General features: G+C 41.4%; 1 protein-coding gene across 3 annotated transcripts in view; it reads right to left on the minus strand.

The window, feature by feature from the left end:
- CHD1L (chromodomain helicase DNA binding protein 1 like) overlaps positions 1–11973 on the minus strand; it is a 59600-nt gene extending 47627 nt beyond the window's left edge. For 2 of the 3 annotated variants that reach the window (XM_058715988.1, XM_058715991.1), the window contains exon 1: positions 11808–11973. In XM_058715988.1, the coding sequence (XP_058571971.1) occupies positions 11808–11940 (133 nt within the window). In that variant the 5' untranslated portion in view covers positions 11941–11973. Of the gene's footprint in view, positions 1–11483; positions 11586–11807 lie in introns of those variants that run through there. The other variant, XM_058715990.1, reaches the window with a different exon arrangement.
- Between the last annotated feature and the right edge of the window lie 4132 nt (positions 11974–16105).

Here is a 16105-nt window from a genome sequence, read left to right on the forward strand (position 1 = left end):
TAGACAATATAGGAATACAGTCAATGATAATAGCATTAAGTGGTAACAGACAGTAGCTACATTTGTGGTGAGCATAGCATAACATATAGATGCTGAATGGCTATGTCGTACACCTGAAACTAACGTAACATTGCATGTCAACTATACTCAAATTCAAAATAAACAAAATTAGAGACAACATAAAATAAGATAAAATAAAATAAAATAAAATAAAATAAAATAAAATAAAATAAAATAAAATAAAATAAAATAAAATAAAAGTTTTAAAAATACAGCAACGTAGGAAGATCCTGAACTCACTTCCTCCCATGGATACACCAAATCTACAGCCATATATGGAACCATTTCCTCTGAAAAAAACTTAAAAACTTGCAGTGACCTCTCCACCTTGGGCAAGAGAGGGAAACCACACTGCAGAGGGCAGGAAAAACTGAGACACAATCTCACCATAAACCCCACCCCAAGACTGGACCCACAATGGGGAGAGGGCCAAGGGGTGCCCACAGTGGGCACCCAACTCTCAATACCAGCACCTGAGAGACAAGCACCCAAAATATGTGGCTTTGAAAACCAATGGGGCTGGCATCCGCAAAATCCATAGGGTTGTGGTAAACTGAGGAACAACTCTAAAAGGACCCACACGCAGACTCACCTACACAGAAGTAACCCTCTGAAAAGTGCTTTCACTTTATGTGAAAAAGACTCCCTTCCAAACTGTAAAGCACTGGTGTGGGGGCTGGGGCCTGCTGGGCACTCTCCAGGGGTGGAAGCCGGTGGCGCCATCTTCTTGCGCTCTCTCTGCCTTGCTATGCCATCTCTTTTTCTCTTTTCATTTCCCTTTTTCCTTTTCTCCTCCCACCGCCCCTTTCTTTCTTTCTTTCTTCAGTGGGTGCCATCTTCACACTATCCCTCTGTGTGCTCCAGAACACCAGTATCTCCCAGATGGGAGCTTCTACAAACACTTGATGCCCTAGTTTTTGTTTTTTGTTGTTGTTTTTTTTTAATTTTTTTATTTATTTTTGACAGAGAGAGAGAGACAGAGCATGAGCAGGGGAGGGGCAGAGAGAGAGGGAGACACAGAATCCGAAACAGGCTCCAGGCTCCGAGCCGTCAGCCCGGAGCCCGACACGGGGCTCGAACTCACAAACTGTGAGATCGTGACCTGAGCCGAAGTCGGATGCTCAGCCAACTGAGCCACCCAGGTGCCCCTGATGCCCTAGTTTTTAACCTCTGGTGCCCTGGTTTCTATAAATGCTACCCAGGGGATGCTCCTTGATTGCTGCCTCTGGAGGTGAGGAGGGCTTGTGTTGCTGGGTCCCATGGGACAGTAGCAATTGGGAAATTCTGTTCTTGGCAGACTACCACACCCAGGGCACTGAACAAATAGCAGACAAAACACACCCCCAGTCTTTCTGAGAAAGAGGCCTATTTGCTTGTCCATGAGCTTTGGCCTGAATGGCAAACTTCTGGTTTGGTACACGTACAGGGGCCTACGGAGGTACTCTCCGGGAATGGAAGATGGTGGACGCCATCTTTGCACTTTCCCTCAGCCTCATTCCAATTCACCAGTATCTTCCAGAAAGGAGATTATACCCTTCCCTGGTGAGCCCTGAGTTTTGCAGCTGCTGCCAGGGCACACCTCTACACTGCCTAGCTCTGGTGACCAGCAGGGCTTATAGTCATGGCTTTACAGGATGTTAACAAATGAAGAAAGAGTTCTTAAACAGCTACCACCCCCAGGGCACAGCAAGAGCCAAGAGACCCAAGAGCTCAATCTTTCTATAAATGAGGCTTATTAGCTTCTAATTAAACACACATCTAAGAGCTAATTATAACCCTTTCCTGAGACCTTGGAGGGAGGGCACCATCTTCACACTGTCCCTCTGCCACACTCCAGAGTGCCAGAATCTCTGCAGGGGAGCTTTTCCATGTCCGGTGCCTGCTTGTTACATCTGGTGCCCTGGTTTTTGTGATTGATACCCATGACTGCCTGGCTCTGGTGGCTAGGGGGGCCTGCGTTCCTGGGTCCCACAGGTCTGTAACAACCAGAGAGATGGTTCTCGGCATGCTGCCACCCCCAGAGAACCAAACAGACTCCAGACTGAAACACCTGTCCGGGAACGTCAGCCTTAAGGCAGGCTTCAGCTTTCTCACGATCTAGAGGCTATGGAGGTGTTCTCAGGGAACGTAGGCCAGAGGGTGCCAGCTCTGCACTCTCACTCTGCCTTCTTGCCACAGCTTGCCAGTGTCTCCCAGAAAGGTGCTTATACACTTGTCTGGAACCCCAATTTTGTCACTGCTGACCAACTTTTTAAGAGGTCACCTTACAATTGCCTGGCTTTAGAGGCAGTGGGGCTTTTGCTTGCAGTCCCATGGGACTGTGTGTGTGTGTGTGTGTGTGTGTGTGTGTGTATATATATATATATATATATATATATATATATATATATATTTGCATTCTTTAAAAGCTGTAATCGGGGCGCCTGGGTGGCTCAGTCGGTTAAGCATCCGACTTTGGCTCAGGTCGTGATCTCGCGGTCCGTGAGTTCGAGCCCCTTATCGGGCTGTGTGCTGACGGCTCAGAGCCTGGAGCCTGTTTCAGATTCTGTGTCTCCCTCTCTCTCTGCCCTTCCCCTGTTCATGCTCTGTCTCTGTCTCAAAAATAAATAAACATTAAAAGCTGTAAGGGTCTGGCTTCCGATCAGCCTGAATCTAAATGCTAAGATCCTCACCTTTGAGAAACTGACTGGTCTTGGCACACCCTCCACTAATGGGAACTATTAAAAATAAAATAGGCTGCTTGGGTAATCACAAAGATCTAAGAGATAACCAAGAGCTTAACAGGGTTGAAAGTCAGTTTTATTACCTACTTTATCACCTACACAAAACCAACCCTTCAAGACTGGGAGAGGTGTTTGTTTCATCATACACATAGAAACCAACACACAGAGGGGTGCCTGGGTGGCTCAGTGGGTTAAGCATCCGATCAGCTCAGGTCATGATCTCATGGTTTGTGAATTCGAGCACCGCATCAGGCTCTGTGCTGACAGCTCTGAGCCTGGGGCCTGCTTTGGATTCTGTGTCTCCCCCTCTAAGCCCCTCTCCTGCTTGTGTGGGTACACTTGCATGCTCTCGCGCGCTCTCTCTCTCTCTCTCTCTCTCTCTCTAAAAAGTAAATAAACAACAAAAAAAGAAACCAATACAGAGTGAGAGTCAAAAGCACAATGAGGATGAATATGTTCCAAACAAAAAACAGATAAACCTTGGGGAAAAATTTCAAGGAGATCGAGTTAATTTACCTGACAAAGAGTTCAAAGTAACCATCATAAAGGCACTCATCAAATTCAGGAGAAGAGTGGATGAACTACATGAGAACTTCAACAAAGTAACAGAAAATATGAGTTCCAAACAGAACTCAGAGAGCTGAAGAACACAATAACTGAAAGAAAAAAAAAACACAGAAAACAAAACAAACCCAACAACAGAGTTCAACGGCAGACTAGATGAAGCAAAGAAAAGATCTGTGAACCTAAAGACAGAATGGAGGAACTGACCCAAACAGAATAGCACAAAAAATTTTTTAAAAATGAAGATAGCTTAAAGGGACCTCTGGGACAACATGAAGCACACTAACATTCACATGATAGAAGTCCCCGAAGGAGAAGAGAAAAGGAGGGAGAAAACTTATTTGAAGGGATAATGGCTGGAAACTTCCCTAACCTAGGGAAGGAAAAAAACAAACAACAAACATCCAAAACAAACTTCCAATATGGAAGTCCAAATTGTTCCAAATAAGATGAATCCAAAGAGACCCACAACAAATACATTATAATTAAAATGTCAAGAGCTAAAGACAAAAAGAAAATATTAAAGACAAAGACAGCAAGAGAAAAAAATTTGATATATATGCAGGAACTCTCATAAGACAATCAGCAGATTTATCAGTAGAAACTTTGCAGGCCAGAAGGGAGTAGCACAATATATTCAAAGTGCTGAAAAAAAAAAAATTTCCAAACAAAAGTACTCTACCCAGCAAGGTTATCATTCAGAATTGAAGAAAAACAGAATTTTCCAGGCAACCAAAGCCAAAAGGAGTTCATCACCTCTAAACCAGCCTTACAAGAAATGTTAAAGGGCCTTCTTTGGGTTGAAAAGAAAGGCACTAATTAGTAACAAGAAAACATATAAAAGTATAAATCTCACTGGTAAAGGTAAATATATGCTAAAGGGAGAGGATTAATCACTTATAACAATAGTAGGAAAGTTAAAAGACAACAATAGTAAAAATAAATGTAACTACAATAATTAAGTTACCCAAAAGATAAAAAGTTGTAAAATGTGACATGAAAAGCATAAAACACACTGGTGCAGGAAGAGTAAATATGTAGAGTTTTACAATGAGTTCAAAATTAAGTTGTTATCTGCTTAAAACACAGTTATAAATATATATTGTTATATGTAAGCCTCATGGTAACTACAAAACAAAAACCTGTAATAGATACACAACAGATAATAAAAAAGGAACCCAAGCATACTGCTACAGAAAGTCATCAAACCACAAAGGAAGAACAAGAGAGAGAAGGGAACAAAGGAACTACAAAACCACCAGAAGACAATTAATAAAATTGAGATAAGCACATACCTATCAATAATTAATAAACGTTTTTTAACGTTTATTTTTGAGAGAGAGTGCACATGTGCACACGTAGAGGAAAGGCAGAGAGACGGAGACAGAGGAGCCAAAGCAGGCTCCCCATTGTCAGCACAGAGCCTGACATGGGGCTCAGACCCACAAACCGTGAGATCACGACCTGAGCCAAAGTCGGGACACTTAACCAACCGAGCCACCCTGGCGCCCCAATAATCACTTTAGATGTTAAAAGACTAAATTCTCCAGTCAAAAGACAGAGTGGCTAAATGGATTAAAAAAACAAGACCAATCTATATTCTGCCTACAATAGACTCACATCAGACCGAAGGATATAAACAAACTGAAAGTAAAGGGATGGAAAAAGATATTCCATGCAAATGGGAATCAAAAGAAATTGAGGGTAGTTATACTTATATCAGACAAAATAGACTTTGAAACAAAATCTGTAATAATAGACAGAGAAGGGTATTACCTAATGATAAAGGGGTCAATCCAACAAGAGGATAGGCCATTTGTAAATATTTATGTACCCATAATAGGAATATCTACATATATAAAGTAAATGTTAACAGGCCTAAAAAGGAGAATGTAATAGTAGTTAGAAATACGATAACAGTAAAAGACAGTAATACAGTATCAGTAAGAGATTCTAATAACCCTATTTACATTAATGGTTAGGTCATCCAGACAAAAAATTAGTAAGCTTTAAATGACACATTATATCAGATGGACTTAACAGATGTATATAGAACATTCCATCCAAAAGCAACAAAATGCACAGTCTTCTCAAGTGCACATGGAACATTCTCCATTATAAATCATATGTTAGGCCACAATACAAGTCTCAAATTAAGATTGAAGTCATATCATCTTTTCTTTTTTTTTAAAGTGGATTTTTTTTTTTTAACGTTTATTTTTGAGACAGCAAGAGACAGAGCATGAATGGGGGAGGGTCAGAGAGAGAGGGAGACACAGAATCCGAAACAGGCTCCAGGCTCTGAGCTGTCAGCACAGAGCCCGACGCGGGGCTCAAACTCACGGACTGTGTGAGATCATGACCTGAGCCGAAGTCGGACGCTTAACCGACTGAGCCACCCAGGCGCCCCATATCATCTTTTCTGATGACAATGGTATGAAACTAGAAATCAATTACAAGAAGGAAATTGGAAAATTCACAAATGTGATTAAACAACATGCTACTGAATAACGAGTCAATGAAAAAAAATCAAAAGCAAAGTGAAAAAACACCTTTAGACAGATGAAAATGTAAAAATACAACATATAAAAACTTATGAGATTCAGCAAAAGTGGTTCTAAGAGGTAAATTCATTGAATGCCTAATTCAAGAAACAAGAAAAATCTCACATAACCTAACGTCTTACCTCAAGGAACAAGAAAAAGAGGAACAAATGAAGCTCTAGCAGAAGGAAGGAAGTAACAAAGATCAGAGCAGAAATAAATGAAATACAGACTAAAAAGACAATAGAAACAGATCGATGAAACTAAGAGCTAGTTCTCTGAAGAGATAATATTGGCAACCCTTAAGCTAGACCCACCAAGGAAAAAAAGGGATTCAAATAAATACAATCAGAAATGAAAAGAGGAGACATTACAACTGATTCCCCAGAAACACAAATGAGCATAAGAGACTACTGTCAACAATTATACACCAATAAACTGGACAAACTAAAAGAAATCAGTATTTTTAGAAATGACCCTCCAAGAATGAATCATGAAAAAACAGAAAATCTGAATAGACGAGTAAGCAATTACTAATGAGGAGATTGAATCAGTAATCAAAAACCTGTCCCTCCCCAAAAAAAGTCCAGGACCAAATGGCTTCACTGGTAAATTTTACTAAACTTTCAAAGAAGAATTAATACCAATTCTTTTCAAAGTCTCCAAAAAAAAGAAAAGGGGGTAACACTCTCAAACTGTTTTTACCAGTTCAATATTACCCTGATACCAAAACCAGACAAGCACACAAGAAAATTATAGGTCAATGTCCCTGAAGAGCATAGCTGCAAAAACCTCAACAAAGTATTAGAAGACTGAATTCAACAATGTATTAAAAGGATCATACACCATGATCAAGTGGGATCTATTCCAGGGATAAAAGGATAAACACCCACAAATTAATCAATTTGATACACCACATTAAGAAAATGAAGGATAGGGGCACCTGGGTGGCTCAGTCAGTTGAGTGTCTGACTTTGGTTCAAGTCATGATCTCACAGCTAGTGAGTTCGAGTCCCGCCTCAGGCTCTGTGCTAACAGCTCAGAGCCTGGAGCCTGCTTCAGATTCTGTCTCCCTCTCTCTCTCTGCCCCTCCCCTGCTCATGATTGCTTGCGCTCTCTCTCTCTCTCAAAATAAATAAACATTTAAAAAAATGAAGGATAAAAAATAAACATTAAAAAAAATGAAGGATAAAAATCATATGATCATCTCCTAGAGGCAGAAAACCATTTGGCAAAAATCAACACCCAATTATGATAAAAACTCTACACAAAGTGGGTATAGAGGGAATATACTTCAACATAAGAAAGGCCATATATGACAAGCCCACGGCAAACATATTCAATGGTGAAAAGCTAAAAGCTTTTCCTCTAAGATCAGGAACAAGACAAAGACAAAGTGACTCTTGTCACTTTTATTCAACACAGTATTGGAAGCCCTAGCCACAGTAATTAGGCAAGACAAAAAAAAGGCATCCAAATCAGAAAGGAAGAAGTAAAACTGTCACTATTTGCAGATAACATGATATTATAGACAAAAAACCCTAAAGATGCCACCAAAAAGCTATTAAAATAAATTAATTCAGTAAAGTTGCAGGATACAAAATCAACACACAGAAATCTGTTACATTTCTATACACTTATAACAAACTATCGGAGAAATTAAAAAAACAATTCTATTTTATCCGCTCCCAGCCTGTACTTTTGGGATTTTTAATGGAAGCTTCATCATGCAGGCATCATCAATCATTAACTTCATTTTCAGCCGTTTTCCCTTCCCAAGAGAATGGGGGATGGAGCTGGCAATTCCAAGCTTCTAATTATGGCTTGGCCTTTCTTGTGACCAGTCCCCACCCAAGAGCCATCCAGAAACCTATACAGAGTCACTTCATTAGAAAAAAAGATACTCCTATCACCCAAGAGTTTCAGGAGCCCTCTTCTGGGAATCAGGGGGCAGAGACAAAAGTGTATTTTCCATTATCTCACAAGACCATTACTCCAACTGTCAGCTCCAGGACCCTACCCACCTCGGCCACAATCTATCCTAAAGTTAGGACGAGGCTCCAAGAGAAATGTTGAAAACCCAAATCCCTCCCAGGCTGTGGCTTCTCTCCTATCCCCTTTCCAAATCTCTCCACAGTCATCATGCACAATAGAACTACAAAGTCTGGGAAATGTAGTCTTTTGCTTTATAGCCTCCAGGACGTGGTAAGGCAGGCTTCGGGATTGAAGAAATGTCCATCAGCTATATCCATCAGAGTTGTTTGAATTCTCTTCCCACCTCTCAGGAGGATGAGTACAGGCATACCTTGTTTTATTGTGCTTCACTTTACTGCCCTTCACAGATGCTATAGTTGGTTTGTTTATTTTTTATAAATTAAAGGTCTGTGGCAACCCTGAGTCAAGCAAGTCTATAAGCACCATTGTTCCCACAGGATTTGCTCACTTTGTGTCTCTGTGCCACATTTTGATAATTTGACAATATTTCAAACTTTCTCGTTGTTATTGTATTGGTTATGGTGAGGTGATCAGTGATTACAACTTACTTGAAAGCTCAGATGATGGTTAGCATTTTTCAGCAATAAAGTATTTTTTAATTAAGGCATGTACATTTGGGGATTTTTTTTTTTACATGTCATTACACACTTAATAGACTACAGTGTAGTATAAACATAACATGTATATGCACTAGGAAACAAAAAAATTCACTTGACTGGTTTTATTGCAATATTCACTTTATTGCAGTGGTCTGGAACCAAATGAACCTGCAATATCTCTCAGGTGTGTCTGTAGTGGAAAAGCAGGGGGAAAAAAAGCAAGAATAGGTCTGCATATTCCAAAAACAAAGTTGTCCTAACATTCATGATCCAATGTATTTTGGGTTTCCGAAATTCACTGAAATGTCTGGAATACATCTGTCACACTATTCAGGGGAAGAAGATAAACTAAAAATGTCTCACTGGGAAGAATGCTGCTGAACAAAATATTCGTTTCATCAGTTTTCAAAAAGTGGGTGATTAATTCTGTATTTTAAGGAAAAAAAAAGATAGTCAAGTTCCTTCCTAATAAATTTCTGGGGAAATAAAAATTTAAATATAAAGAAATCACAACTGTACTAGAATAAAAATATTAAGCCAACAACGATAAATTCATAGTAGTAAAGCCCCGTCTAAGCAGAACACTAAAGACAAAAATCATTTAGAAAAAGGCCGAAAGATTTGACTACAAAGAATTTTTAAACTTCACCAATGAAACACACACATACACACACACACACACACACACACACACACACTTCAAAATCAAAGGACAAATAACAAGCTAGAAAACATATTTCCAATACATATGGCAAATATTTAATATTAATGCAAGAAAGATCCAACAAAGCAAAAGACAAACAGTTAAAAAATGGGCAAGGAGCATAAACAGACAAGGAACAAAAAGAAGACAAATATCCAAGTATCCATCAATATTAGGAAACAAACATTACACAACAAAACACCATTTTTAACTTCTCAAATCAGAAAATATCAGTGTTGGTAAGAATGTGGGAAAATGAGCAATAATTTTGCATACTCTTTGACCTAGAAATGCTGCCTCAGAAGAATGAAAAATATTGGAGCATAATAAATACTTGGTTACAAAGACATTTATTAGTATTTATAACAGCAAAAAAAGTAAGAACCTAAATACCTACATATTATCTGGCTAAACTATGGCACATCCATCCATTCATTGGAAGATCTGTACCCAATAATTATGATATTGAAGAAGACAAATGACTAAAAACACTAAATGATAATAAAAAAGTTGTTTCCAAAAAACATGCACATGAAACCCCATTTTTGCTCCTCTCCCTTGCTCCACACCCTGCCTCAGAAAAGGAGAAAAAATACGTACACACACAGATCAAGGGACTGGCAGGAAAATCGGTAACATATCAACAGTAATGAGACTATGGCAATTAATTTGTTTTCTTTATGCAAAGAATATTACTCTAAATGTTTTATAGAGAATATGTACTACTTCTGTAATCAGAAGAAAAAATCACTAAGGATTTTTAACCAACTCACAAAAAATCATTTTGTAGAATAAAAATTCTAGTAAATAGAAATAGGAGTTTTAAGGGGCGCCTGGATGGCTCAGCGGGTTAGGTGTTAAACTCTTGATCTTGGCTCAAGTGACGATCTCACGGGATCTCACGGGATCTCACGGATGGTGGGATCAAGCCCCTGTGGTGACAGCGGCACAGCCTGCTTGGGATTCTCTGCCCAGCCCTCGTTCATGTCTGTGCTTTCTCTCAAAATAAATCAACTTTAAACACACACACATACACACTTAAAAAAAAAAGAAAATGGGAATTTCAAGTTAAAATATTTAATGATTATTCTTGTGACTATACCTGTTTTCTATCATTTTCTTCCCCTCCACTACCAATTTATCCATTGCCACCACTAAGTTTCCACCTATTTCCTTCCTCATTCACCAACTCATCTAAGCAAAGGTGCAACCACTTATCTTCTCGTTTTTACTAAAATAGTACACATCCATGTAGACATTTCTTCAGTATCAATGTGCATACTTAATCTAGCTTTCTCCCACAAATGTTATCAAAGCATCCTACCTTAAAAAAACATGGAAATAGACATACACAAACATGTAAATTTCAGTCAGAATACCCATGTTAACACCAGTCCATAAATTCCTACTTAGGTTAGATACTAACCTAAGTATCTTATAGACACAGAGATACACATTCTTAGAGACTCAGGAGAGGAGGGGTCTTTTCTCTTTCCTGTCTGCATCCTACCCATTCATCTTCTACCCACCTCTCTTCTAAGCTGCACATTGAACTGCCATGTTCTGTTTCACTCAGAGAACGAACAAAACCTCACACTTCCTTGGCATTTAGTACATAATAAGAGTTCAATAAATACTATTTTGTACTTTTGGAAGCACTCACAGTCCCCAGTGTAGAAACTCTAGAAGGTGAGGGCCCTTGTATTTGTTCTGCTCATCTCTGTACCTAACACTTCACAGTATGTGGCTCTCAGTAGCACTCAATAAATGATTGAACGACTACACCACTGTTATTATTAATCCAAGTTTCTATAATACAGTTAAAAAGCAGGCACTGTGTTCCCCATTTTATAATTTTTTTAAATGAGGACTGGAGAGGTTAGGTGTTGAGTCAAGCGTAGCCAGGCTGGAAAATTAGGGACTGGGTCTTTCCATCCACAGGAGATGGCGTCACCCTCGCTGTCTGTAGACAAGTTTCGAGCTTCAAAGATTCTAGGGAAGGATTAGTATCAATAAAATACAATTATTGAGGTAAAGACCGATAAACTTTGTTTAGCTGCATATTTTAAAACAGAGCATTGGGGGAGAATTGGCCAACGGAGAATTATCAAAGAACTGCACGGACACTGTAAACGAAAAAGAAAGCTGTAGCAAGGAAACCAATTCTGGTAGTTTTACAGGAACAACTAATGAAATTCATCAGGACAGGCCTCCAAACCCACCAGAACAGAAACTTTAAACCCACATGCTTGGTGCGCCAGGACGGCCTCGGCTTCTTCAGAAAGAAAGGTCTTACCTTCGGGACAGGGGTCTCACCGAGTTCCTCCTCCCCGGGGCCAGTGCGCCGGGGCGGCGGGCAGGCCTCACTTCCCCGCACGGAATCCCATTCATCGCGAGCCCGCCCGCCCACCCTCGGCTGCGCAGGCGGGGGCAATGGCCGCCTGGCTCCAGGCCGGGTTCCTCTGTGCCCAGCCCACTTCAGGCGGGAAGGGAAGCAGGTAAAGAACCCACAGGACTGCCCACCCGCGGAGTCCAACTCGGGCGCGGAGTCCCCGGCCCGGCAGAGGCGAGTCCCAACGAGCTGGCAAGCCCCGGAGGAAGTCGGCCCGGCGCCACTGACCTGTCAGGCCCCACTGCCTGAGGTCCTGCTCCTGCACCCGAGCCCGCGCCGCCTCAGTTCGGCTCCGGGTCTGAAGGGCCAGTAGGAACCCGGGCATGTGGCCACTGCACGTCCCCGCTGCTGCACGCTCCATCCAGCCCAAGAGGGTCCGCCCCGCGCCCGCACACTCAATCCAGCCCAGAGAGGCTCCGCCCTGCGGCGCGCGCGCATCCTTCCCGACGCTCACCACCCCACCCCGGCGGGCAGCGGCCGCCAGAGGGCGCGTCCTGCGCTGAGTTGTGGCCAGAGCAGTGCTCGGAGTTAACCTTCAGGCTCAGTTCTGCCTGTTCCGGTTGTGCTCTGCATGCTCTTGACTGGTGGGAAGCTCAGACAGTGGTCACCATTCTTTTATTACCAACATTGACTCTGCGCCAGGTACATGCATAACTGCTGGGCTGTGGGATTACAGAATTAAATACTACATGGTCCTTGCCCTCCAGCGACTCACAGCAAGAATGTAAAGGATAATGTGCTCATTTCAGTTTGCACCAGGGATAAATTAGTTTGAGCCCTGAAATCCTTTTAATCTTCCATGTTGGCTGTCGATCAAAGTTAGGAAACTCTGTAGGAAATTAAAATCATGAAAATTGTCATTACCATTACCATTTCTCAAGTGAATTATGGGAAGCAAATTGAAGCAACGTGTTAGATTAGGGGTCACCATGACAACATCAGCTTTGAGTGGATTTGTGATGTAGTAATTTATAATTAAAAGTGTACCCCCTACGGGCGCCTGGGTGGCTCAGTCAGTTGGGCTTCCGACTTCGGCTCAGGTCATGATTTCACAGTTCATGAGTTCGAACCCCTCCTCGGGCTCTGTGCTGACAGCTCGGAGCCTGGAGCCTCCTTCGGATTCTGTGTCTCCCTCTCTCTCTGACCCTAACCCACTAGCATTCTGTCTCTGTCTCTCTCAAAAATAAATAAACATTAAAAAAATAAAACCAAGTCTTCATCTGTGTTTAAAAAAAAAAGTGTACCCTCGATACAAAAGTATAATAACCAAATAACTGCAGTTAATGATGCAGTTAGAGGTGCTGCCCTCAAGGTTTTACAAGTATTTAGCTTCTCATTTAACCCTTTCAGTAACCCTATAAATAGGCACTAGAATTGTTCCCACTTTAGAAGAGGAAATCTTAAATAGGAACCACATTATTCTCTGGGTAATGTCATTAGGCTACCATTAGTCCCAAATTAGTCCCATTTAGGTTAACCTTGGTGCTTCTATCTTCTGTAAACTCAGATCAAAGTTGCACTCCCTCCCCCATATCACCCACCCTTAAAATAAAAGGGAGAAACTAGTTCTGAGCCACAAAAAAGATGACTTCGGGTTGATTTATCCATAAAAACCCAAAGCACTGTTATGTGTAGCAAATTTTGTGTGGAGTCATTCTCTAACACTGATTGAGCACCTACCATGTGTCAAGCACTCTTGGCACTGGAGATAGAGGCCACTAATCTCACCTGCAGAACATTTAAGTAAAACATTTTAAACTTATATTTTAAATTAAGTGTATATTTTAAAAGGAAGAGACAGACAATAAGCAAATAAAAATCAGGTAGTTATCAATGTTAAGAAGAAAGAGAGTCACATAATGGGGCTACACTGATTTCCTACTTGATGTTTTCTCAAAACCATACTTAGATTTGTATCCTTTCCTGGCTTCTCTGGAGGGGCTTCTGCCCCTTGTGGTTGCTTATGAGTGATTTTCACATTCTAATCTCTATGTTTGACTTTTTCCCTCTGTTCCAGGTTCTTTGGGGAGACTTACCCACTAAAGCAGCAATATCAACCACCTGCCACTCAAACAAAAGAGATTTATTATTCTTAACTTAAAATACATTTGTTTTAGCATAGTACCAGCAATAGGGTCCTAGCTATCAGCTAAAATTTCTGTTGGTAGATTGAGTCTGACATCTAAAATACAGCTAAGAAAGGTAGCTGAGAAACTCCATGTCAGCTAGTAAGATGACACCTATAAAAGTTTTACGCTAGATGGTCTATGAAAGGGGGTCTATAGAAGGGGGCAGAGCGGAAGTAGGGAGACCGGTTAGGAGACCATTTCAAGACAAGAGATAATAACTGTTGGACCAGCATGGTGGCAATGGAGTGGTGAGTAATGGTCTGATACTAGATATATTGAAAAGGTAGAGTCCGTAAGGTACACAGATTGAGCATCTGAGAAAAGTCCAGGAATAAAGGGTGATTTCAGGAATTTGGCCTAAGCAAATGGTAGAATGGAGTTTCCACTTATGGAGGGGGTAAGACAGAGTGAGGACGTTTGAGCAACAAGAAGAATTCATTTTTTAATGTCAACTATACTTCAATTAAAAAAAAAAGAATTCATTTTTGGACACAGTAGTATGGAACTTCTCTGAGATATATCCAAGTACAGATTTTGAATAATCAGGTAGATTAGTCTGGAGTTCACAGGAGAGGATAGAACTGAATGTGTTAATACAGAAGTCATCATTTTCAGATGGATCTTTTTTTTTTTTTAATGTTTATTTATTTATTTCTGAGAGACAGAAGCCGAGCACGAACAGGGGAGGAGCAGAGAGAGAGGACACAGAATCCGAAACAGGCTCCAGGCTCCAAGCTGTCAGCACAGAGCCCGATGCAGAGCTTTAACTCACAGACCGTGAGATCATGACCTGAGCCAAAGCCGGACGCTCAACCGACTGAGCCACCCAGGCGCCCCTTCAGATGGATCTTAAACCTTGGTATAGTTGGGACCTCTTAGAGGATGATTGGAATTATAAAAGAAACTTAGCCTTGGATAACTAATATTGAGAAGTTGAGAAGAGGAGCAGGAACCAGCAGAGGAGCCTGAAAGCAGCAGCCCATGAGATAATGGGAGAACTAAAAGCATGGTATCCCTGAAGTCAAATAAAGAGGAATTTCAAGAAAAAGGAAGTGATTATCTGTGTCAAATGCAACTGAGAGGTGGGATAAAGATAGGATAGAGAAAGAAACACTGGATTGGGCAAGATGGTGGTCATCAATGACCTTGCCAAGAATGATTTTTTTTAAGTTTTTGTATTTTTTTTATTTTGAGAGAGAGTACAGAAGGGGCAGAGAAAGGGAGAGAGAGAGAATCCCAGGCGGGCTCCTCACTGTCAGTGCAGAGCCCGACATGGGGCCCAAACTCATGAACCGTCAGATCATGACCTGAGCCAAAGTAGGACACCCAACTGACTGAGCCACCCAGATCCCCCACCAAGAATGATTTCTATATATTATGAAGCCAAAAGCCTGATTGGAGTGGGTTTCGAAAAGAGAAGAGGAGGAAAGAAAATGGAGACAGAATGTCACACATCTCTTTCAAGTAGTTTTGCTATAAGAGGGTTTTCCCAGAAAAATGGGAGCAGTAACTGAAAGGAGATGTGGGGCCCAGGGGAGGGTTGTTTTGTTTTCAGATGGGTGATATTAGAACATGTCGAACACTGATGGGAATGATCCAGTAGAGAGAAAAACTGATCTTGCAGGAGTGATGTCCTTGAGGGAGAGGAGGTGGGAACCAGTGCACAGCGGAGGCGCCGACCTGGATGAGCACAGACCATTCGTGTGCTGGAACACACAAAGGCACAGTACACGGGTCTGGTGGGGAAAAGTATGTGCAAGGTCTCTTGTGATTGTTTCTGTTATTTAAGTGCAGACAAGCTTAAAGAAGGGGAAGGAGATTTGGGAGGTTTCAAGAGGAAAATGTGTGAAATAGTTGTCTGGGAAGTGGGATAGTGAATTGACTGGAGAAATATGGTAGCGTTGCCAAGCAGCAGCAAGGCTGATGGTCCTGAGACCAGCCAGCATGGTGTGGTCAACCAGTGTGTGTTGAGTGCAGGTGGGGAATAGTTAGAGAACTGGATTTTACCAAGGTTGGATTTTTGCTAAATGAGAATAGAGAATGATTATACTGGCCATATCTGCAGTGTCTGTAACAGGGGTGAACAAGGCGAAAAAAAGTCTCTGTACACATGGAGCCTAAATTCTAATGATGGAGAAAGACAAAAAGGGGGGAGGGTATAAGTAAGTTATCAGGTAGTATTGGTGCTAACAAGATAGCAAAACAGGGTAATGAGATTAAGAATAGGGCTGAGAAGCAGCTGTGAATAGGGTGGATTAAAGAGCAGCTCACCAATCGGATGGCATTTGAGCTAAGATCTGAATGACGAGAAGCCAGCTGTCTGAGTCAGGAAGAAGAGTGTTCAAGACAGAAACCACAGGGAAAAGGCACGGAGGCAGGATTAGCAAAGAATCTAAA

This window comes from Neofelis nebulosa, chromosome 2 (assembly GCF_028018385.1).
Source record: "Neofelis nebulosa isolate mNeoNeb1 chromosome 2, mNeoNeb1.pri, whole genome shotgun sequence".
NCBI classification, from domain to species: Eukaryota; Metazoa; Chordata; class Mammalia; order Carnivora; family Felidae; genus Neofelis; species Neofelis nebulosa.